Source organism: Gymnodraco acuticeps, unplaced genomic scaffold (assembly GCF_902827175.1).
Source record: "Gymnodraco acuticeps unplaced genomic scaffold, fGymAcu1.1, whole genome shotgun sequence".
Classification (NCBI taxonomy): domain Eukaryota; kingdom Metazoa; phylum Chordata; class Actinopteri; order Perciformes; family Bathydraconidae; genus Gymnodraco; species Gymnodraco acuticeps.
Window position 1 is genome coordinate 159,706 of NW_022992130.1, and position 24,677 is coordinate 184,382.

The window sequence follows — 24,677 nt, forward strand, 5'->3', positions numbered from 1 at the left end:
TCACACTTCTTTATAGCCTCATTTGTTTGGCTAGACCTGCTGAAGAAGGGAGTCCATGTGTTTTTCTCTTTCTTTCTTTTTTCTATCTTTTTTTCTCACTGTCTTCCCTTCATTTCACTCTTCCTTAGCAACAGCCAAATATTTACCACCTTTTCACATCGTTACTAGTTCCTCCACATTGCCATGCACAGAGACAGTCCTAGGCTTCTCTGTTTGAATGTCATATACCTTGTGTCATCATATATAATCTTTATATATGACTGTTCTGAAGCATAGCAACACCACAGCTATGCCGGCCAGACTGGTCTCACTGACATCCGTCCCTCTTTCTTTTCTCCATCACAGCCAAAGAGCAGTACTTCATCCCAGGTGAGTGCTTGTAAATGTTCACACCTATCATTGTCTTCCTCTTTTCTTTAAAAAAGAAGAGGCATCATTCATTCCATTACGTACTGCTCATTTAAATACCATTCTCCTGCAGTTTAAAGGATATTTTCAGTTTATAACAACCTTTTTGTAGTTTTGGCACAATTCCTTTCCGTAATGATAACATTTTATCTACCAAGTTTATTGCTGAGAGCTGGAAACCTGGTGACACAGGTACTACTTAGTCACATGGAGATGGAAACAAAAGCATGCAGATGCCAACAGAGGAGACAGAATGATTTTGAAGAGGAAACAAAATAGAGTCAAAATGATGACCCTTAAATACCTCTTGTGTAATTGTAATATCCTTTCATTTGGATGATACCATCATCCAAATGAAAGGATGAACAGAGGAAATGAACTTCAGAGAATTTACTTTGGGCATCAGGGGTTGAAATTATTCAAAATGGGCATGCTAGTAGGATTGTATACATATAAGAGCAGCTAATTGGGCCTTTGAGTGACTGGACCCATGTGTTCATCTTAATGAATATATGTGTGAGAGCGTCTGTTTCTCCTCAGCTCAGTCTCAGCAGATAGAGTCCAAAGGAAGTGGCTCTTTGCTTTGGCATGAGCACAGACAGTCACTCACCAAGAGGGGCAGAACGGGTGGGAGGGGGGAGGAGAAGGACAGAGGGGAAGGAAAGTGTGTCCTTTCTATCAGTAAGAGCTAAAGAAAATAAAGCCCACCAGAGGACCCAGATTCCTATCAGCGGATGTTTCCGGACCTCTTAACAAGAGCACTTCCAAGAAAATTGTGTGTGTGTGTGTGTGTGTGTGTGTGTGTGTGTGTGTGTGTGTGTGTGTGTGTGTGTGTGTGTGTGTGTGTGTGTGTGTGTGTGGTGTGTGTGTGTGTGTGTGTGTGTGTGTGTGTGTGTGTGTGTGTGTGTGTGTGTGTGTGTGTGTGTGTGTGTGTGTGTGTGTGTGTGTGTGTGTGTGTGTGTGTGTGTGTGTGTGTGTGTGTGTGTGTGTGTGTGTGTGTGTGTGTGTGTGTGTGTGTGTGTGTGTGTGTGTGTGTGTGTGTGTGTGTGTGTGTGTGTGTGTGTGTGTGTGTGTAGTTGGGATCCAGTGTATACGCCCGTTTGTCTGCGTGTTAGTAAATTAATGTGTCTTTGTGCGCTGGGCTGAGATAAAGCTCTTCACTGGCTAAGAGAACAAATGGGAGTAAAATGTAAGCACAAGGAAGATCAAAGCCAAGTGTGATTAATGAGAATTGTACCCTCCCTGAATGATAACAATAAAAGCCTCCACAATACACACACACACACACACACACACACACACACACACACACACACACACACACACACACACACACACGTGCACTCAACCCACACACAATCACAGACAGCACTGGAATTCCATAATCCATTGATAATGAGGAACCAAGCTGCGGGGAATTGTGAGAACTCCTACAACTCCAGCGATGAGTCATTTTGTGCCTTAGAGAGGGAAAAACCTAATTCGTCTCCTCCTGCATTTTCTCCTGTTTCGTTTAAATCTGCTGACAGTAAAAGTGTCGCCACCACCCACTTGTGACGATGACGATGACTCAGGCTTGTCACGAATCTCCCCCGGCTCCTTTACATCCTCAAGATCAAAGCGCTGAGCTGTACTTTCATTGCTTCCTCTGTAGCAGGAAATGCCTTTTCCTGTTGTATGGCCTGGCGAGGGAACGTTTGTTAATGACCTACATTAGTGGGACTATCCGCACCTTCCACTGAGCCACTCTGAGAAGTGACACCGATTAAGGAAAGTCTTTGCATTGGCAGCCACAGGAAGTCATTTTTGAGACTGCAAATTCACTCTTTTTCTGTCCAAACGGATTCTAATAGGATAAAAAATGAGGATTTGGGGTTAGGTCATGGTTTCAAATGTCGCTCCATTTATGTGAAAATAATGTTGGTGCATTAAATGTAGGATTTTGTCCTGGTTGTTTGAGGTTTTCCTGCTCGGTGTCCGATGGTGCTGACGTCATTACCAAACCGGAGGCCCACCGGTGTGACCATGCAAAAAAGGGAACAGGATGTTAGGATATCCACAGAAATCACTGGGCTGTTCCCTCTAAATGGGACATTTGCACACACATTAAGTCTACACGCACATAAAGACACGGAGACACAATACACAAACTCAGACACACACACTGTTAAGTGGCTCCCAGTGCTTCTCCATTATTGAGCAGCCATGATGTAACTGGCAGCACGCTTTTTGGCACGTAACGTCTATTCATAGACAGAGGAGGTGCAGGAAAACGTCCCACATTCCCCATGCTGCCTAATTCTTGCCCCTCCTCTCTCAGGACAGACGTCTTTCTGCACCTTTGCCACTCACCTTTCATTTCTCTCTCAACTGCATGTTCACATCTCTCTTCCTTTTCTTCCCTGCATGCATTTCTGTCCCTCATGCCCTTCTTTTTCTGTTTGCTACCTCTCCTCTCCTTTGACTCCACCTGTCTACACACGCTTCCTGTGCTCTCTCTTGGGTGCTCTGCTTCACTAAAGCTGGCAGCCTAAATCCTCTTTGGCATCCCTATCTCAATCTCCCCTGCCACTGTTCTTTTCACCCCACTGCTCCCACTCTATCACCTCTCTAAAATAACTCACCCTCGCCCCCACCCTTCCATCTCCTCGCCCTCACCTGTTCATTTCTGTCCTATGAATAGTAGCAGAGCTGAGAGGATGTTCTACAGCGTGCCTAAGGTTAAAGATTTGTTAGGAAAGACAGGACAAACTGACATCCAGCTCATGCCTGACTACTGCATCATGGGCGACTGAGGCATGTTTCTTGTTATAGGGAAGAGACTGATGTCAATCTGTGTGTGAATTTGTTCCTGTTCAGGTACAGAGGACACCCGTCTGAATAACGCCTGCAACAGCGACCCAGTCTGTCCTCCCAAGTGCCGCTGTGAGTCGAACGTAGTGGACTGCTCCAACCTGAAACTCACCAAGATCCCCGAGCACATCCCTTCATCCACCTCTGAACTGTAAGCCATCAGGAAAAGGCTTTTGTACACTTTTAACAGAAAGAGATAATAAGTAATGTGTATGTCCTGTGTCTGACTAGGCACACAATCACAGTGCAAGCTTCTCAAGAGCATGATGTTGAAGAGGAAGTTGTTACACTGAACATTATAGAGCTATTCAATCTCCTTTTAGGACTCCATACATGAACTTCCACTTTGGCCATGAGAGGAAACTTCCAAACATCAGATATTCCTTTCAAATGCTTAGTTTTGGAGTAGACTTGTATAGTTGTCTGATCAGAGACTCTTTACATTTTTGGTGGTAATCCTCGGATTATGGGGATAAAACCTTTTTTAGTATATAAAAAATGAAATACATAAACATTAATTCCATAGCAGGTTCTTTGTAATGGTCGGTTATTATGTGATGTAAACGAAAATGATGTAACTTAACAGCTCATAAAGAATAAATACTATGAACCTTATGTGAAATATAACCTCATCCAAAGACAAAGATCCCTTTGTGCACAGTTAGGCTCAGGAACATTACCAAAGCTCCAGAGACAGGCAGGTTAATGCCCCTCCAAAGGAGGATAGACCTTGCTTGTTGTGTGAGCTAGGTGAAATTGAGGTGCACTTTCTGTTTGACTTTCCTATCTAGGAGGACATAATATATTTACTTTTGACAAAATGACATCCATCATGTGGATAACTGTTGGCTGTATGACAAAGCAAATTGTACTTGAGGAAGGGAATATTTTTTGTAGCAGATTTTATCTGCAAGGTTTTGTAAAGAATATGTTTGAAATTGAGCGATAAAATAACCAGTTTGACCATAGCAAAATAATTCAATCAATGCAGAAGGCGACAGAGTTAGCAGAGACAGCATGAAGAGAATGGAGAATAAGTAAAGAGTGAACCTTTGAATTAGTTTTGAAGGACATAGAAATATTTGAAGAGAACTTTACATTTCAATTGATTTGTTTTTTTAATTTATTTTCAACTTTTTCTCTCCAGCCGCCTTAACAACAATGAGATTACGACTCTGGAGGCAACTGGAGTTTTTAAGAACCTTTCCCAGCTTAAGAAAATGTAAGTTGGACTTTTATTTAACTTTTTAACTTTACCTTCCAGCAGTCATTATCTAAATATGAATGTTCTTCCTTGACAGTAACCTCAGCAACAACAAGATCACGGAGGTTGAAGATGGGTCGTTTGAAGGGGCGTCGTCCGTCAATGAGCTTCACCTCACGGCCAATCAGATCGACTCGGTCCGGAGCGGGATGTTCCGCGGCCTTGAGGGATTGCGCATGCTGTGAGTAATGCATCTACACATACAATCACATACTCAAGCATGGTGTATGTCTACAGTCAAGATACTATTCTGGATGTTTAATGATTCTGTGTTTGATTTCTTTCCTCTTTAGGATGCTGAGGAACAACAAGATCAGCTGCGTCCACAATGACAGTTTCACAGGGTTGCACAACGTCCGCCTGCTGTCTCTGTATGACAACCAGCTGACCACGATCAATCCAGGAGCATTCGACACTCTGCAAACTCTCTCCACACTGTGAGACCCTGGCCTACACACAACTTCAATCATGCATTTAATGTTTCAAAGCTCTCACAAACCTTCTTACGCTCACTTTCCCCCAGTAACCTCTTGGCCAACTCCTTCAACTGTGACTGCCGGCTGGGCTGGCTCGGCGATTGGCTGAGGACGAGGAAGATTGTGACCGGTAACCCTCGCTGCCAGCGTCCTGCCTTCCTGAAGGAGATCCCTCTGCAGGATGTGGCTCTGCCTGACTTCCGCTGTGAGGAGGGTATGTAGTGCCAAGACACACAACACACTGCCTCTGATTTAAGGCTCTTTCTGTATGTCCTTTTTCAGACCATATCTGAACTTTAGTTGCCGCTTCCCCACTTTAAATGAAGTAATCTGTCTCTGTGAAAGCAGATACACATCTTCAATATAGCAGTCGACCTCCACTATGTGGGAAACTAACCTCTCTGGGTATGACTGATGAGGATTTTAACGTTGCACTCTGCTCCACAATACATCATGACCGAGAGCTGCTTAAAGTGTCTGAGATCATCTTAAATAATGACCGCTATTGTGTGACTCTTTTGTTTACTGAATAGATTGCTACTCAGCAGTTCCTAAGCTGCTGGTCGATGCCAGGCTGAGTGGAGCTATTGAGCTATTTGCCTTATTGACCAGTCAGCCTATTTGCACCTGAATGAATGTTGGACTTGTCTTCAGGCTTCAGGCAGCTTCCTTTCTTTGCTCTGGCTAATCGATATTACATTAGCGAGGCTCCTCTCCCTCTATCCTAACTTACTTTTCACATTTGTCACTTCCTCCTTTTTAATTGTCAGCTAGAAGGATTGTTTTGGCACTGTTGCTTTGTCTTTCTACCATTTATTTTCCAGGGACAACAGCTCTCTTTCTGCTATCCTCCACATCTTTCCTCCTGGTCATTCCTCGTTTCTCTTCTTGTCTGGTATCTGACTCGCCTCTGTCTCCTCTGTTTTTTCCCAGGACAAGAGGAGTCGTCAAGCTGTGTGCCCAGACCCCAGTGTCCCAGTGAATGTACTTGCCTGGAGACTGTTGTCCGCTGCAGTAACAAGCACCTCCACACACTGCCCAAAGGCATCCCAAGAAACGTGACTGAACTGTGAGTTCCCCGGAAATAATTATGCCAATTGCATGCATATCTTATCAGTTTGAGTTCCAGGTATTTTTGTTCCTTTGTCTGGCTTTGGTCTGGGGAAAAAACAAAGGAGACGATATATTAAAAAAAAGTAGGGAGGAGGAATGAAAGAGATAAGAATTAGTGAGAATAGTGGAGACAAAGAAGACAGATCCCATCATCTGGAAGAGGGGAAAGGAGTCAATAACCCCTGCATTTATTCTCTCAGACATTCTTCTTCTGTGTTCCCTGCAGCCCTCAGGGCTAGCACTGATGTCACTCTGGCACTCCAAGCCAAGGATCTGTGTGTGTGTGTGTGTGTGTGTGTGTGTGTGTGTGTGTGTGTGTGTGTGTGTGTGTGTGTGTGTGTGTGTGTGTGTGTGTGTGTGTGTGTGTGTGTGTGTGTGTGTGTGTGTGTGTGTGTGTGTGTGTGTGTGTGGTGTGTGTGTGTGTGTGTGTGTGTGTGTGTGTGTGTGTGTGTGTGTGTGTGTGTGTGTGTGTGTGTGTGTGTGTGTGTGTGTGTGTGTGTGTGTGTGTGTGTGTGTGTGTGTGTGTGTGTGTGTGTGTGTGTGTGTGTGTGTGTGTGTGTGTGTGTGTTTTGTGTAAGGGCCAAAAGCCTGTCCACAGGAGCATAGGGGAGCAAGAGGACATTTTAATGAGCAGTTTTCAATGGAACGTGGAGGGAATGGAATAGGGTCTGGAACTTTCCAATACTGCTTCTAGTGATTCAGACTTATTCACACACACACACACACACACACACACACACACACACACACACACACACACGCTGTGAAAGCCTTTAGGCCTGTCATTGTCCCAGCAGGTGTGACCAGGTGTGCCCTTCTGTTGTAGGCTTTCATCTATTCATCTGGAGAGTTTGCTACTCCATCATTATCCCAAGTGTCCTCTGCACCATCATTACCTATCATTACCTCTAAACCCAAAGGCCCCCCCCTAACTAACCAGCAACCCACCCCCGCCTTCCCACCCAGGGAACAGTCAACACAAATAGCAAGAGAAAGCCCCTGCAGCTATGTTCAGAGGGACCAGGACCCTAAATAAGCCATTTATCAAGGTGACAGCCCTCTGGTAGCACTTTATGTTGGCAGTCAGCAGGGTGGTTGCATCCCTGCAGGCATTATGTCAACTATAGTTGCTTGTAAATACATCAGATGTTAACACACACATGCACAAACACACACTTAAGTGGTGGTACCTCAGTCACTTAAGAACGTGGTGTGCTGGGTCACATTCAGAAATCTCAGTGAATGTTTTAAATTAGCTGTATTTCCTTCATTTTTAAGACAAAAGTAATGTATCACAGTATTTGTATGGAATAGAAATGCAGGAAGCTAACAAACCCTAACCTCCAGGCATGAGACACAATCTAAAGTCAATAAATTAAAAATTAAAAAGTGATTTTAAAGAAAAACTATTTCCTGGATGGTGCAATATGAGCCTTAATGGGCTGCAACAGCATGTAGAAAAGTGTTGTTTGTAAAAAGTGTGATGTCCTGCAACAAAGCTTTAAGCTCAATAAAGAAGGAAAATAATATGCTGACAAGAAGAAGAATAACATTTCCAAATGTAGAATTAAATACATTTTTTTACCAATTGACTTGTAATATGAATCCCATATTAAAATGCCCCTAATAATGTGGCAGTCCCTAATTAGGTAACTGGCAGCAATACTGCTCAACTTTGTGCTTTCTTACATTTCATAAACATATCCCATACAATACAAATATCTGAATCATTTTCTGACTCAATACTGAGCTGCTTGTGACTCTGTGTTCAGGTATCTGGATGGAAACCAGTTCAGTGTTTTGCCAAAGGAACTGTCTGCCTTCAAATACCTACAGCTGGTGTAAGTATTTGTCTTGCTGCCCCCTCTGCCTCACTTTGCAGATCAATATGATGAATTATTGTTTTTTTTAATGTTCCTTTCAGAGATCTGAGCAACAACAAGATCAGCTCTCTGACCAACTCGTCCTTTGCCAACATGAGCCAACTCACCACTCTGTAAGTCCCGTCTCAGCCAAGAGCTAGTATTTCATCCTGGTGCTGACAGCAGGATGGAAACAGATGACTTTTATATATGTATGCATATGTAATTATTTTTACTTTTCAGAATCCTGAGCTACAACTCTCTGCGTTGTATCCCCAAAATGGCCTTCAGTGGACTGCGCTCTCTCAGACTGCTGTGAGTTTATTTTGTTATATTTTAAAAACGTTCCGATTTGTGTGTGTTTTTAGGATTAGTTTAAAATACTGGTTTTAAATTCATAATGTATCTGTCCAGTGGTAGAAAATGCATGTCTATTGTTTGAAAAGTTGTCACATCATTTCAAGACAATGGTCAAAACAGCATCTTTATTTGAAACAGTTGACGTTATTTTGAAAGTAGCTTTCTAAAACAAGATAAGACTCACATTCAGACTAAATGAGTTATTGAAGAGGATATTTTCACAGCTTGCACTGACTACAGAGGCGGTGCAGCAGATGCCGAGAATCTTTGATTCTCTCCAGAGGACCGAAACACAGTCTAAACAGTTATGACAGCTTATGAATTTACACACACACACAGACACACAACCTCTGACCTATTTTCTCTGTTTAAATGGCAACCATGGGGGCAGCAGCAGTGCTGTTGCAGCTTCTGCTCCTTCCTACACCTCATATAGACATCTTCCCAGTCTGCCTGTTCACCTCTTAACGCCCCGAGCTCATCACTGCCTCACTGCGGGGCCAAACACTCGCCCCCACAACCTACTGTACAAAATCACCCTGACACTGATTACCAGCGAATGTTTGCCCCGCTAACCGTAATGGTTTTGACTCTGCCTCCGGGCTTTTATGAAGTTATGATGTCTTTGATTGTGTCCTCTCAATGACCATGGGCTCCCCGTAGTTGAATCGGTCTGCTAAATAACTGAGATGTAGAATTTAAATATGTTTGACAGATAAATGACGAAACCAAAACCAACCTCATGGCTTTCTCCGCAGATACAGCAGCTGGATGCCTCACACTTTAACTCAAATGTACAGTTTAGTTCTGTGAGGGAGAAACAGCGATCAGGCCTAGCAGCACTCCTTATGAGATTATGTTTGCCTCTGTGTGTGTGTATGTGTGTGTATGCATAGTTTATATGTTTGTCATCTACTGGCTCGGTGCCCGTTAGTATGTGTGTGGGAGTAGACTTATCGGCCTTCCATGTGTGCTCATAGCAGGCACACTTTTTACTACTGACAACAAAGCTTTGACAAAGCCTCTTTTTACGGCGGGATTCGACTAAAGTCCCGATCATTACGGGGCACAAAGCGTAAGAGCCCTTTTAGCGTGGAATGAGAGTGAAGCTCAGTCATCATTAGCCGATGCCGCCTTGCTAGCCCAGGCGCGTCGCTTTGATCTCTAATGAAGCAGCATCCGTTATTTCTGCTCTTACTCACTCACGCCACCTTCACTTTTAAAAATAAAGCAAATGTGCTAGACGCCATGTGAGGCCCTCCCCTCAACGCCATCCGCCCCACAGACACCACACAGGCTCAGAATTATATAAAAGCTCGCACAGACTGTCTGGACTACCTTATTGTCTCAGTCAGACGGGAGTCCACATGAAACTTTGATGTCTTTACTGCTGGAGTGATCAATCATAAGACTCCCATTAAATGTGAATTGGTGCCATGCTTTTTTTTTTTTACAACAAGGCTGTGTGGGTGCAATGAAGCTAAAGCGACAATGAGCTCCATTTAATGGTTTCAACCCAGTTCAAAGTTCAAAGTTGGAAGCTTCATAGAAAACCACAGTGAGATGCCAAAGCCTACAAGCGGGACACACTTGTGCGTACTCACACACACACTGAGGTGCCAAAGGCTTTATAAAGCTGCCCTTCTGGCTTTACAGAGCAGTAAAGAGGAGAAGAATCATTAACGCTCAGGGCTTCAAACAGACCAGGGGTCTGAGCCTGGCATGGGTGTGGTAATGTGGTTTGGTGAATGTGTGTGTGTAGTGTGTGTGTGTGTGTTGTGTGTGTGTGTGTGTGTGTGTGTGTGTGTGTTGTGTGTGTGTGTGTGTGTGTGTGTGTGTGTGTGTGTGTGTGTGTGTGTGTGTGTGTGTGTGTGTGTGTTGTGTGTGTGTGTGTGTGTGTGTGTGTGTGTGTGTGGTGTGTGTGTGTGTGTGTGTGTGTGTGTGTGTGTGGTGTGTGTGTGTGTGTGTGTGTGTGTGTGTGTGTGTGTGTGTGGTGTGTGTGTGTGTGGTGTGTGTGTGTGTGTGTGTGTGTGTGTGTGTGTGTGTGTGTGTGTGTGTGTGTGTGGTGTGTGATAGTTGTGGTTTTTTGAGCTGCAGATTAATAAGCTGCTAATTGGCCTGCTGGGTATTAGGTGTGAGGTGAGTGAGCTGAGACAGCGCTAGGGCGTGGCTCGCCAGGGCTTGGGTGGGAAGCTGTAAGAAAAGAAAGTGATATGAAAGACTGTGATAACGTAAAAAGAAAGTAATAGCCTGGAACAAACGAAATAAAATCCGATTTTTTTTGAAAAATGCGTTTGGATGCAGTGCTTTGAGGAAATTCCAGTATCACATGATCTTCAAAAGACACGGCTCAGAGGACTCAGAGAATCACAAAAACAGTATTAACTGGTTGCAGGTGAACAAGCCTGTGTGCACATTTTGAACAGTTGGATAGCCTGAGCAGAACAGAACAGAACGTCTTGTGAGCTGCAGAAACATCCATTTCAATCCCATGCCTATGAAATGCAAGATTAGAAATAGATGAAGACATAGGTAAGATGGAGTGATGTAATGATTTCCAGCTGTAGAAATTAAATAAAAAAAGCGAATGCAGGGGAGAGGATCAGGTTTCTTCCTGGAGACTCCATGGCTCCTTTCTCCCATGAGATCTGTGCCTAGCTGGCACACTGCAGCTGGCTCCATGCCCTCAGTATCCTACCACAACCCAACTGCTCTCTCTACACTAATAAGCATGCTCCCCTGCACACAGGCCAATTAACTTGTTGTCTCAGACGGTTACATTGTATGTTTTCCTTTTCGTATTCGAGCACGGCTCTGCATCTTTACGCTGACCAGCTACCCCCCCTCTGTATCCTCTGTATCCTTGCCCCTGACTCGTCCACAGCTTAGTGGTAATTCACAGATCAAACAAAGAAGGAAGTAGGGTTTTCAATGTCTGTTTATACATCCCTTTTCCTCATCAGATGTGCCATGTATTGGTGCTGCAGACTGAGCTGTGGTAACATTAGCGTGTGGTCAGCTGAGGGTTGGAGGTGGTAATGACCCTGCGGATTACAGCAGCCATCAGTCATTTAGCCATTAAGCCATGTTGGCTTGTCACCTGCCATAGAAGTCAGAGCAGATTAACAGTATACACAATTGTTTATATACACTCATATATTACTATGGTTGCATGAGTCCAACTACACAAGCATATAAATATGTGTAACTCTGCATACACAAATGTTTTTTAGTTTCTGCGTGTGGTGCAACTTTGTTACCCCCCCTTCTTCTGTGGAGTTTGTTGGCCCTGCCAGCCAGACATACATGGAAACTTGACACCAGTCTTTCACAGATGCACAGAGCTTCACATCTTTGCCAGCTGCACAAGGCTCAACCACAAATACATACCCAATACAACACTGACAGTATTTCCTGTTATTCTCAGTGCTGTTTAGTTGTCCCAAAGCAAAGTACAGTATGTTGTTGGATTGCAACTAACCTGTATTCATTACCATTAAATATGCCAATTAATGTCCATAATATGTCAGAAAATTGTAAAATAGACAATCACAGTCTCAAACATTACATTTTCCAGAGTTAAAACATTCCAATGACTGACCAAACAGTTCATAAACCCAAAGATGTTAATATTGAATCATAGAACAAAAGCAGCAGACATTCCGAAACCTGAAATCGAAAAATGCTGTGTGATTTGGTGATACATTTATTACAAAAATAGTTATTTTGATGTAATAGTTATCTGTCGAACTGATACTGCAATCCAAAAGTTGCAGAAAAAGCATTTATGTTTCCTTTGATAAAACTTGTTCATGGTTTTAAATTATCTATTTTTTGTCATCTCTTTCCTCCATTGCCCTCCAGGTCTCTCCATGGCAACGAAATCTCCGAGCTTCCTGATGGCATCTTTAACGATGTGGCCTCACTTTCACACTTGTAAGTAGCCACACACACACACACACACAAACACACACACACACACACACACACACACACACACACACACACAAACAAAACTGCATGCCCCAAAGCTGGCTTATATGATACCATTTCTGCTTACCACTGAGTTTGTGAAGTCCACATACATGTACACACACACACACACACACACACACACACACACACACACACACACACACACACACACACACACAGAGTTACGGGCACAGAGGGGGTCTGGTCAGACAGCCGGGGAGCGTGGCTCACAGTAGTCTGTCTGTAGTCCTCTTTGGTGGGCTTCACATGAGCCAGACCCTCCCTTCATCAGCCGCAGTCCTGTGGTTAAAGAAACACACAGACCCCTGTACTGTCTCATCTCCCTGTGACATCTCTGAAACACACACACCCGTTCACTAACACACACACATGCACAGACAGATTCTCCATGGTCCGTGGACCTTAGTGTTTGTTTTGGTTTGCTTATTTATGTCTGTAATTTTGTGTGTGGTGTGTAGCTGTGTGGTTTTGCATGTACTCGTGGATATGTGTAAAACTACACAGAGGTATCTTTGCAGTGTGTCCTCCTCTGCCATCCAGCCTACATATTCACATCATCCCCTGAGAGACACTGATCAATAGACCTATCAGTGTCAGGAGGAAGAAGGGAGGATGCAGAGAGCTAAACAAAGACATTTTTTAGGAGTAAAGGCTGCATTCAAACGGGCTGAAGAGAGGGATGGAGGGCAGCCATTGATCCACAGTCACAGTCAAGTGGCTTTCATGTTAGCAGATGTCAGGTGTCAGCTATTGGCGCGGCCTGAAAGATGAGCCTGTGTTCCACCGTAATGGAACAGCATCGATTCAGGAGTGTTTGTGCATCTAGCGGGAGGACAGAGCAGCATTGATTCACGACCACCATGACAGAAGTGGTTAAGAGTGCCTTCTGTTTGCACCTTTGCCTATTATTAAGAAGCCCACCTCAATATAATGTATGGCACAGATTGGCATTGAGCATCAAACTTTAAATCTGTTTTATTCTTAGAGAAGCAGCGTTTTAGTTGTATGATACAAAAAGTTGAGTTGGCTTGTTTTGTGTAAGGTTGTAGAGGCACCTGCTGGTGATAGAGTGTATTACAGTAACATCATATGGAGGTAAAAATAAATAAAACATCCGTTATTCCTCCCACAATTTTTATTACGTGAATATACTGTATAACAGTAATGAGGCAGCAGTAAATGACAATATTAAGAGTGTAAAAGTGTATATTGTATATAGCAGAGTCATCTGAGTTTAGTATTTAGAGTAAATACTAAACATTATATATTGCACATAGTAGTGTTATTGTTACAGTCTGTGTTGTGTGGTGGTCTTCCAGGGGTGTGGTGATCGTATAGTCTGCCTGCTGCAGAACCACATTATCAAAGCATTGATCCGTTTCTTTTCTCTCCTTTATTAGGGCAATCGGAGCCAACCCCTTGCACTGTGACTGTCGCCTGCGCTGGCTGTCTGACTGGGTGAAGACCAGCTACAAAGAGCCTGGCATCGCCCGCTGCGCTGGTCCTCTGGGCATGGAGGGCAAACTGCTGCTCACTACACCGGCTAAGAAGTTTGAATGTACAGGTGGGTTATTGTGTTAGAAACTGAAATATCATGTTAGCAGCACTAGAATCAACATGCAATGAATTCGTATTGGTCTGGCATTTCCTTCAGGTGATGCGGACACTACAGTGCTGTCCAAGTGTAACCCCTGTGTGTCCAGTCCCTGTCTCAACCAAGGCATCTGTCACAGCGACATGGTGGAGGTCTACAGGTGCAGCTGTCCTCCAGGTTTTAAGGTAAAAGCCACATAATGCCCATCTGTGGACATCCTTAATGTGTTGTAGGTCCCAAAGTATGCATAATGTAAATCTAAGTAATAATGAACATTATCTCTGTTCTGTCTCAGGGTAAGAACTGTGAGTCAGCTCTGAACGCCTGTGTGAGTAACCCCTGTGCCAACGGAGGAACCTGCCAAGTGGTTGAAGAGGCCGAGGGAGTATACAGGTGAGGAAGTGAGCTTTGTAAATATATTCATCAGAAGAAACTTTAGACCATAACATAATGAGTTTGAATGTTTTTTGCAGTTGCACATGTCCTCTGGGCTTTGAGGGCCCCGTTTGCCAAACCAACATTGATGACTGCGTTAACAACGACTGTGAGAACGGAGCGACCTGCCTCGATGGAATCAACAACTACACTTGTTTTTGTCCCCCCTACTACACAGGTTAGTGCGGGCAGGACAGTTTATTCAAGACGCAACTACATTGCAGAAGAAAAAAAACCTGTACAAAGAAGCAAATGTATTTTCTATTATAGAGAAAATGTGTGTAAAACAAAAAAATCTGGCAGTAAAAAAATATGTCTTTAAAATGTATATAATACACAATAAGCTACTGCTAACAACAACTTGCCTCAAGCAATGAAATAAATAAATTAAAGAAGATTAATAATAAATGTTATTAAATGCATTGCCTTTTAACTACATACTATTTAGATAGAAATACATGGTTATACTTCTTGAAAGGTAAAAATTAAAATAATATATATTTGCAGTTTCTTTGTTTAAAAGGAAAATAAAAAACTAAAATAGTAATAGAAAGTTTAATGTTGCAGGTTTAATAATTGAATGCATACCGTGAATGACAAGACTATTCGTTATGGATTAAAATGTTATTTTATTAATAGTGATGAAATAAGGAATGACTGATTCACTATTATTGATTGTATTTGTATTTGTTGTTGTGTAGGGGAGATGTGTGAAGAAATGGAGGATGTGTGTGCCCCTGGACGAAGCCCCTGCCAACATCAGTCTACCTGCCTCATCACCTCCAGTGGGCCCAAGTAAGTGCCAGCCATTAGAATCAGCAATATATGATGATGCAATATATGAAAAAACATAAAGACTAGGGGGTAGCTTTTCGTTGATTGCAGTATTGTCTGCGTGTTGCAGGTGTGTGTGCTCTTCTGGTTATGTTGGTGACGACTGCAGTGTAGACTACAACGACTGTGAGGAGCATCGCTGCCAGAATGGAGCTCAGTGTGTGGATGAGCTGAATGGATACTCCTGTGAATGTCTTGAAGGATACAAGTAAGAGGAGCATCGATACAAATATGCTTTAACTTCATAGTTTGCTTTACTAACGTCATCCTTCCTCTCTATAGTGGGCAGCTGTGTGAGGTCGCCCCGTCTCCACTGTCCCTGTGTGAGCTGGCTGACTGCCAGAACGCCGCCAAGTGTGTTGAGCGAGGTGGGCGGGCCCTCTGCCAGTGTCCTCCTGAGTTTGGGGGGCCACGCTGCGAGAAACTTGTCAGCGTCAACTTTATTGACAGAGACTCCTACCTGCTGCTATCTGACCTCAAGAACTGGCCACAAGCTAACATCACCTTACAGGTATCCACAGAGTGTTCATGTGGGAGCGTGTCTGTGATTCTTCTGTTTTGATGCTGCTTATCTGAACCATGAGTAACTGAAATACCCATTGCTAATTTTCTCTGCATAGGTGTCAACAGCTGAGGATAATGGCATCCTGCTGTACAATGGAGAAGATGATCATATTGCTGTGGAGCTCTACCAAGGTCATGTCAAAGTCAGCTATGACCCAGGCAGCCAGCCAGGACATGCCATCTACAGGTGAGTTTCCTTTTAGACACTGCAGGTTACTTTCACTGTACGTCAATGTTGTATTTGTTACTATCTCTAGTGACTATATCTGATGCCAAACCTCTGTTTTCCTCTACCAGTACTGAGACTATCAACGATGGCCAGTTCCACACAGTGGAGTTGGTGACCTTTGACCAGATGATGAACCTGTCCATTGACGGGGGTCTCCCTATCACAATGGACAGCTTCGGAGCGGTGCGGCCCCTCAACGGGGAAGCTCCACTATATGTGGGGGGTAGGGGCCCTCTCCAGAACACACCTCCCTCCTCTGCAGGCACTCTTAACTACTACACTACTGTCAATCACCTCCCCTCCCCCCTCGCTTTGTCTCCACCGCAACCAACCCCTCCCCTCTACCATACAACCCTTCAACCCCTTTCCTACCTCCACCCAAATCCAACCCCTCTCCTCCATCAACACCTTCAGTCAGGACTGTGTTTGCTAGGTCACATAATGTATTAATAGCTAAAACATTTCAAGATAAAACATAACTTTCAAATAGCAGATCATGCCAATGAACAAACAATACACCACTTTATAATCCAATAGTTGTGATACCGTTAGTTAATTTCTTACATTGGGTCAAGAACGCCCTCTAGTGATTACCATAGGAACTACCAGACACAGTCTCAACTTCAGACTTTTCCGTTATTGCATGAATGTAATTCCACAAAATGTTACTGTGTTTATTTGTAATGCGTGATTAAGCAACTCTTGACATTTGAAGAATTTGTTGATTTATTCAAAAAAGAAAAGCCTTTCTGAAATGTGTTGCCGTGCCCCCCGAGCTTTAGGGGTTGACATTTAGCTCAGGAGTGGCTCAGAAAACGTTCAGTGTGTTTCAGTGCTGTGTTGTGCTGTCCTGTTCTTCGTTCATACAACACTACAGAAGACATTTTCCCATACCATTTTTCTTTTTGCTATCAATTGTTTCAAGGATGAAGTGTCTTGTGGTGCAAATGCAAACTATCAAAGCCAATCTAAAAAAAGAGTTGCATATAGATTTGACATAATTGTTTACGCACTGTTGGGATACCCATGTTTGAAATACATTCCTCCATTATCTCATACCAGCCCTGTGTTAGTTGTCTGTGTTGGTGACCCAGTATGCATGTATTCACATATTTTAACATCTTCTCTTTCCTCTCTCCTCCTCCAGGCATGCCGGTGGATGTACATTCAGGCGTTTTCCGTCTCTGGCAGCTCCAGAACGGCTCCAGTTTCCATGGCTGTATCCAGAACCTGTACATCAACAATGAGCTCCAGGACTTCACCAAGACCCAGATGAAGCCTGGCGTGGTCCCCGGCTGCGAGCCCTGCAAGAAGATCTACTGCGTGCACGGCATCTGCCAGCCTGACGGGGCTCAGGGCCCGGTGTGCCATTGCCAGCCGGGCTGGAGCGGGCTGCAGTGTGACGAGCCGGTGCTCAACCCCTGCCAGGGCAGCAAGTAAGCTAGCTAAGAGGGTTGAAATTAAAGTAAAACATATTAGAATAAAACCAATGTAAAAATACTTTCTTCCGAGTAAAATTCCTGATTTAAAATCCTGTTTTAGTAAAAGTATCATCAGCAAAATGTTCTAAATGTTTCAAAAGTATATACATAACATTATAGGTTTGTTGATACTAAGGCAACAACTTATAAATGGCATTTTACTGCTGTTGCTAAGGTTACTTTTAAACAATTCCACAACCAAAAGCGTGGGCCCCCTACGGTGAATCAGAGGGATCAACATACAACATACCACTTCTTGTTTGTTTTTTTACCAGAAAAATAAGTCAATTGTTATTTTTGCTGAGCAGGAAATATAATCAAGGTTATTTTGTCTTACTAGGTGCGTCCATGGAAAGTGCATCCCACTGGACACTCAGTCGTATCGCTGCGAGTGTGAGGAGGGTTACCGCGGCGCCCTGTGTAACCAGCAGGGGGAGCTGTTCAACCCCTGCCGACGCCTGACCTGTAAACACGGTCGCTGCCAGATCTCAGAAACAGGAGTCGCCTTCTGCCACTGTGAGAGTGGCTACACCGGGGAACTCTGTGATGCAGGTGGGTTGTCAATCATTCTGTACGTGAAGGATGTGAAATGGGCAAAGCTAATATCTTATTTTAAAGGTAATCTATTATGCTATATTTGAACAATATAATATAGGGCCATCCATCCATATCTATACAAAACACGTCTCTGATGTGTTTTGCTCAAAATACCAAACAGATCACCCATTGTAGACATGCCTCATACCCCTCTATTTCAGCCCTGTTACAAAAGGGGGGTTTACCACAAGGTGAGTTCCTTTTACATCTGGCTTCTTCACACATGCTCTTTCCAGTACAAGTTAGCTCTGATTGTTAGCGATGCTTGCTAATGTAATCACTGTAGTGCCGAGAGAAGGGAGTCGGAGGCGGTGCATCGAAGGTGCAAAGTTGGCTTTATTGAGCAGCAGAAAAGCACATGTTGCCGGCTTGAAGCCCGGGAAGCAAAAAGGAAGAAGCAAGGAGGGCACACAATAAGTACAGTCAACAACATATATGTCCGTGCGGAAACAATACCCCCAACCTGTAGTTCCATGGGTGATGTTAATTAGTTAATTAGTGATCACCACAACACAGACAATATTACTTCCAAAACACGTTGCGCATTGTTTCTGATAGCGACGTTTCTGATAGGGCCATGGGCGCAAAGCCACATTGCTCCATTGTACCCGGGTCATTCTACAGAAAAGGTGGAAGTGCTGTCACTTACTTTTGCAGACACCAAAATACATGACGTTGACCTAATACTCACATTTATTATATATGTTGAATAAATAGAGATTGTCTTTGCAATGGTACTAAATAAAAAATGGTTTTATACGTAAATTGCAATTTATTTAAAATGCCAAGTTCAAGGAACTGCATTGTCACTTTGATCATACATGGAAGTGGAGCCTATAGTTTTAATTTAAAAGATTTTTTTTTCAATAAATAAATCTAATTTATATTTACATAACATTACAAGCATTAAATATAGCACTGAAATGGTAACAAAAAACGCAAATTATTATTAATAATATCAAATAAATGTCAGTCACCCAAAATTACGTCATTGGTGTTACTGCTACAAAAAACGCTTTTATTTTGAAATAATGTACTGTCTCTGAAGTGCCTCCTGTAACAAGAGATCATTTGAGGCAGTGCAGTGGAGACATAAGGAAAGTCAGATACTTCTTACTTTGTTTGTTAAAGGTGTCATTTTATCTTCAAATTTTACGTGCGTCTTTCAAGTCTGTCATTAGTGTTACTCATTGCATCGCCCTAGGGGTGAACATTTGAATGGGAACATGTATTGTATTGAAGAGTTAAACGATTTTGATATTGACTGAAGCCATATTTGGTCTGACACACACACATTGCAGCCATTTTGTTAAAATGGTAGTGTTTTCTCCAAATTGTCACTGGTGTTACTCTTCTTCCTGGTAACACGTAACACCAGTGACATTCCTATACAAATAAGCTTTGTATAAAAATAATAAAAATACTTTAAGCTCTACTTGTTGTGGATTCATCAAGTTAAGAGTTAGTTATTGCTATTTAACAGGTTTTAGATGTTTTTAGAAGGAATATATTTCAGCAGATTTGTATCACCCAGATTCCACCTTTTCTGTAGAATGACCCACCCCCGTTTTTAGAGATGTGGGTAAGGAGGAAAAGAGAGGGTTATATGTTCTGACACTTTGTGAGTCTCCTGACACAACGGGGACACATATTTATGTGTAAAAGACATACAAAAGTGCATTTTGCATAATAGGTGTGTGAAGCTCACAAATGAGCGGCCCGACCAAAGTAAGGAGGCAGAGGCAGAACGTCCAAATACAACCCGGTGTGGGCATTTATTAATCATGGGCACATGATTAACAGACGCATTTAACAGCATCAATCATCCATATGACTGTCTCCAGCACTATCCCCCCGACATTAAGGATTAATATGTGTTTCTCATACTGACGTCAACCATTCAATAAACGGGTTTGAACGCCACACAAGCTCTTGTCATCTTTTATAAATCAAATGCTTCCTGTGAATCAGGCCCGGTTCTACGGGGATGCATAAGGGTGCATTGCACTCTCAGTTGAGTCGTTATGCACCCTCATTTGAAAACGAAAAGTGAAAAAAAAAAAATCTAAAGTGAAAAATATTACATATATAATAACAATAATAATAATTGTAGTACTAAGAAGAATATAGTCAATGATGGACATCAGAAAATGGTTAAAACAACCAGCTCTTATCGCCAGCAGTAACACTGCATCTACTGCAGGTAATAACAGTTCAGATCATGGGGACATTACGTTACCCGCGGCCACTGTCGAGTACCCAACTCGCCTGTACAGTAGGGTAAGGTGCTCATTTTGCAGCTCATGGTTTCAAAACAGAGATTGGCTGGAATATTCATGTCAAAAAGATGCCATCTTCTGCTATGCATGCAGACATTTTGGTTCAAGTACGTCAGATGCCTTCACCACAACTGTACCAGAGTACCAACCGCTGTCTCCTGGTACTCATCTGAGTAACTCACTCACTAAAAATGAAATACTATATGACAGTAAAACAAGAATACAGGTTGAAAGGGTTGTGATTTGTAAAATATCCATAAAGAAAAAGTAAATCTGTTTACAGTTCTGTTTCATATGGGTGTTGAGATGTATCCATAGATCTCTTCATTTTGCTCTCAAAGTGCACCAGATTGATGCTTTCAACTTCAACATTTAAAAAAAAATCTTCCCGGGGGAGCTTCCCCCGGACCCCCTAGAGGAGGTGAGGACCCCCCTAGAGGAGGTGAGGACCCCCCTAGAGGAGGTGAGGACCCCCCTAGAGGGTGTTAGGTCCACTCCCCACTTATAAAAATAGCACTTTACCCCTGCACCCTCTCTAATCTCAGATGCCCCCTGAGTCATTTTGTTCTGGAACCGGGCCCGTGTGAAATGTTTTACCGTGGAACAAATTAATATGCTTCGCCAATAGTGAAGCTATATAATACGTAACGGAGACCGTGATCTACGGCCCCAGAGTTCACCTCCGTTACAAGGTGACCTTTAAAAGATCAAGGAATTTCTTTATTTTACTTCAGTATTCCTGTGTATACTCTGATAACATACTAATGTCTGTGAGTGTTCTTCCTGTTTCCAGAGTCTGAATGCCGAGGGGAGCCTGTGCGAGACTTCTACCAGGTCCAGCGAGGCTACGCCATCTGCCAGACAACACGCATGGTCTCTTGGGTGGAGTGCTCCGGAGCGTGCGACACCGGGGCCTGCTGCGCCAGCCAGCGAATGAAACGCCGGAAATACACCTTTGAATGCAGCGATGGAACCTCCTTCAACGAGGAAGTGGAAAAGACCATCAAGTGCGGCTGCAGTGGCTGCATGTAGCACCATTCACTCACATTTCCTGCCGCTGCCGCCGAGCAGAAGATAGAAAGAGAGAAAGAAGGGATAGAAGTAGGAAGAGAGAGGACTGGAGGAAAGAGAGGGAGGGAAAGAAAGAGAGAGTATAAAGAATATATATAAAACCTCTATCTATATATTATGGACAACAATGTTTGTAAAATAGGACATTTCCTCCCCTTACAAGGGTGTGTGACCTACAGTAACACAGAGAAACCAACATCATGAGCGACAATGTAGATGTGACAACAACGGCAACAGAACCATTGTATCTGCAACATTGTTCCAAAAGGGTCCAGAGATTTTAAAAGTGTTGCATTCAGAGTGAAGCATCCCTCCAACCCAAATTAACCGGTGTGAATTCCCCATCCATCCGTGAGGCCTCTGACAGCCTAACCACCATCCACCATCTTAACCTCGTGGAGGCAGTGAGGACAGCGGGGTCCAGCCTGGCCAAGAATGGCAGAAGGAAGGCAGAGAAAGACACACAGAGAGACACAGGAGAAGAGACTTTGACTTGGCAAAGCTATCTTGAGTTGAGCTTGGCTGGGTTACCCGGACTGGGCTGGATATGGTTTGGGTTGAGTTAAGGTCGTTGTTGGTTTGGTGTAGCAATTTCTCTGCCAGGAAACAGTCATACATGCACATGTAGAAGTGAACAATGGAAAGGAAGGGTTAGAGTGGCACATAATCCGGTGCGGATGTCGTGGCTTCGAGGCCCGGTGGCGTCCCAGATGTTCGCTGTGAGGTACCGTAATGTAGAAACTCCATAAAAATAGAGACTGCACTGACTAGCAGCACTGAAAATGACATACACCTCTCTGAAGTACATCATCACACGCATGGCATACATTCATTTACACAGTCTTAAAAAAAAAGTGAGAGGGCTTGTGTGGTAAAACTATCCATTCTGTTCGTACAGCAAACCAATCTGGTGCTGGCAGTGACCAGTGGTTATCAATCCCCCAGCATGCATTTCCTCAGGGTTAGGATGATTTGCATAATCCCACGCCCTCAGAGCAGGACGCTGCTCCTATCGATGCCTGCAGTATTAAACTTGTGCAAACAGTTGCATGTGTGGAGAAGAGTTTGCCAACAAATATGTAGAGCTCCTTAATATCGCTATAAATGTTATTACAAAACAAAAGTTTGCAGAATCATCTTCTGATTTCTGTTTTGTTCTGTCTAATTTCTCATATTGATATGTTTTTATTTTTGTTATATTTTGTCTCATGATACAACCTAACTCCTTTAGCTGCCCCCCACCCTCCTCAACAACTCTTTATATAGAAATGCCTAACAGATTCTAATATATATATATTTGTATTTCATTTTGGTATAGTATTTTTCTATGTTAAAGAGTAAGTCTGTTTCTGGAAGCTTTGGGACTGGTGGAAAGGCATTCAGTTGGTTCCCTAGGTGTTTTTATTTGTTGATCACACTCGCTCCAACAAGGTTATTAATTACATGAATTGGCCACAAATACAGCAGCTGGTTGGCCTTGTTGTATAGAAGGCAGTATTGGTCTAGAAATGTGTGTAATATTGTATATGTTGTCTTCCATGTGAATATTACATCTAATTCATGAAAGTCTGTGCTTGTTTTTATTTATTTTATCTAAAGACGTTTTCTGTAGAAAGTAAAGGGCATACATGTTGCCGACTTTCAGATATTTTAAAACATTTCAAAAAGATGAAAAAAAGGTAGAATAATGAATAAAAATAGCATAAACATCTGTAAGGTATTTGTAACATCACTTAATAGCAAGTTACAGCAGTGTTTTCCTCCTCTCTGGCTCAACATTCCTCATTCGCTGCAGGAGCTGGAGAGGGCCGAGGCGGGATACAGAGACCTCCCCCTCAAATTGACCTTGTAATTACCATACCACGCTAAAAGGCTTCTGATTGTTTTCATGTCCATTTTGTTGAAGTGTCCTGTTGTATTTCTATCATTTTCAATTGAGATATGTTTGCCATAGAGGTGTTTTTAGTTCAGTAGTCAAGCTCAACTGACCATAAGCTGCTGTCAAGCCACAAAAAAAGGATGAAATGCTTCTGAGGACGACGATCATGTTAGGCTTCATCGTTCGAGATCTGTCTGAATAGCATTACATGCCTACTACTGACAGATCATAAATGAGAAAGGTCTGGACATTTCAATGTTTGTCGGTTCTAGCTGGCTATCCACACAAAAAAGTAATAAATGGTGCCAATTACAGTGAACACAACAGTCATACCTGAATGTATAAATGTGTATAGATAAATATGACCTATGCTTATTCATGAAGTGGTAACTTTTAGCTGTTATTTAGTTTCCAATGTAAGATATAGAAATCACATACTGTTTAATAAGTAACAGTCCATCAGGATGGCTTAAGGCATTGTTCTTCCTGCAGATTTGGATTGTGTTCATCCATTTTGCCGATCTAAATGTTTAAAGTCTCTTTATAGTGTGAAAAGCTGCAGAGCCAGATCTCAGCTTGGTACATTGCACACAGAGCTTCTATTCATATTGCTACCCATGTTAACTTTGTTTTACATGCTGTTGATGTGATCCAAGTGTTGTACAATAACTTTAATAGAAGATCTCGTAAAGGATTCTTGTGAACAGTCACTGTAACTCTTAGGCTGTGTGCCTCGTAAAGGCGCATATTTAGTTGAACGTGGCTTTCTTTTCATGTCTCCTTTCCTTCCTCTGCACTGATCTATACTGGACTGGTGCATTCAACTTTCTGGTAGACATCTTAGTGGTGCTTGTGCTATATTGAGATGTAATTCAGTTATCTGGTCACATACCAGAAACACATATTTTTCATCCTATGAACTATATACATAAATATGTTATTGTAAACGACACGATGTCTCTGTTGTATTGAAATGGTGCAAACACTAAAAAATATCCCTCGTTGGGTTCTGTCTATTTGCTTTTTGTTACAGGATAGATGGTGGGATTAAGCTGAAAAAATCCCAATATTGCTGAATGTATGTAGTGCCACCGACAAAATGTTTACCAAACCTCCACTCTTTTTCATTAATTAAACTTAAATGTGTGTGCTTTTAAGAATGTCTTGTCTTTTTTGTTTTAATTCATGTCTTCTTTGTTTTTTGACACAATTTAAAAAACGAACTTTGATAAGCCAACATAGATAATTAATCCTTATAGGGCTCAGAAAAATCTGAAATATGGGCAAATGCCTGACGTTACATAATGATTGACAACAAAACAGCAAAGCTGGTTTGTTATCTCACGAAAAATGCCAAGCATGCCATTTAAATGTCAAAGTAT

At 42.6% G+C, this 24,677-nt stretch overlaps 1 protein-coding gene across 3 annotated transcripts in view; it reads left to right on the top strand.

Annotated features, from left to right (window-relative positions):
- Positions 1–24,452, top strand: part of slit1a (slit homolog 1a (Drosophila)) — an 86,954-nt gene extending 62,502 nt beyond the window's left edge. The window contains exons 15-37 of one of the 3 annotated variants that reach the window (XM_034203847.1): positions 346–369; positions 3,268–3,412; positions 4,409–4,483; positions 4,563–4,706; positions 4,819–4,962; positions 5,049–5,215; positions 5,935–6,070; positions 7,887–7,955; positions 8,039–8,110; positions 8,220–8,291; positions 12,201–12,272; positions 13,733–13,896; positions 13,987–14,111; positions 14,222–14,319; positions 14,400–14,539; positions 15,063–15,156; positions 15,266–15,403; positions 15,478–15,706; positions 15,816–15,946; positions 16,057–16,250; positions 17,136–17,424; positions 17,810–18,021; positions 21,139–24,452. In XM_034203847.1, coding sequence (XP_034059738.1) covers positions 346–369; positions 3,268–3,412; positions 4,409–4,483; positions 4,563–4,706; positions 4,819–4,962; positions 5,049–5,215; positions 5,935–6,070; positions 7,887–7,955; positions 8,039–8,110; positions 8,220–8,291; positions 12,201–12,272; positions 13,733–13,896; positions 13,987–14,111; positions 14,222–14,319; positions 14,400–14,539; positions 15,063–15,156; positions 15,266–15,403; positions 15,478–15,706; positions 15,816–15,946; positions 16,057–16,250; positions 17,136–17,424; positions 17,810–18,021; positions 21,139–21,377 — 3,173 coding nt within the window. In that variant the 3' untranslated portion in view covers positions 21,378–24,452. The remainder of the gene's footprint in view (positions 1–345; positions 370–3,267; positions 3,413–4,408; positions 4,484–4,562; positions 4,707–4,818; positions 4,963–5,048; positions 5,216–5,934; positions 6,071–7,886; positions 7,956–8,038; positions 8,111–8,219; positions 8,292–12,200; positions 12,273–13,732; positions 13,897–13,986; positions 14,112–14,221; positions 14,320–14,399; positions 14,540–15,062; positions 15,157–15,265; positions 15,404–15,477; positions 15,707–15,815; positions 15,947–16,056; positions 16,251–17,135; positions 17,425–17,809; positions 18,022–21,138) is intronic. The other 2 variants (XM_034203848.1, XM_034203849.1) reach the window with 2 other exon arrangements.
- The last annotated feature ends 225 nt before the right edge of the window (positions 24,453–24,677 follow it).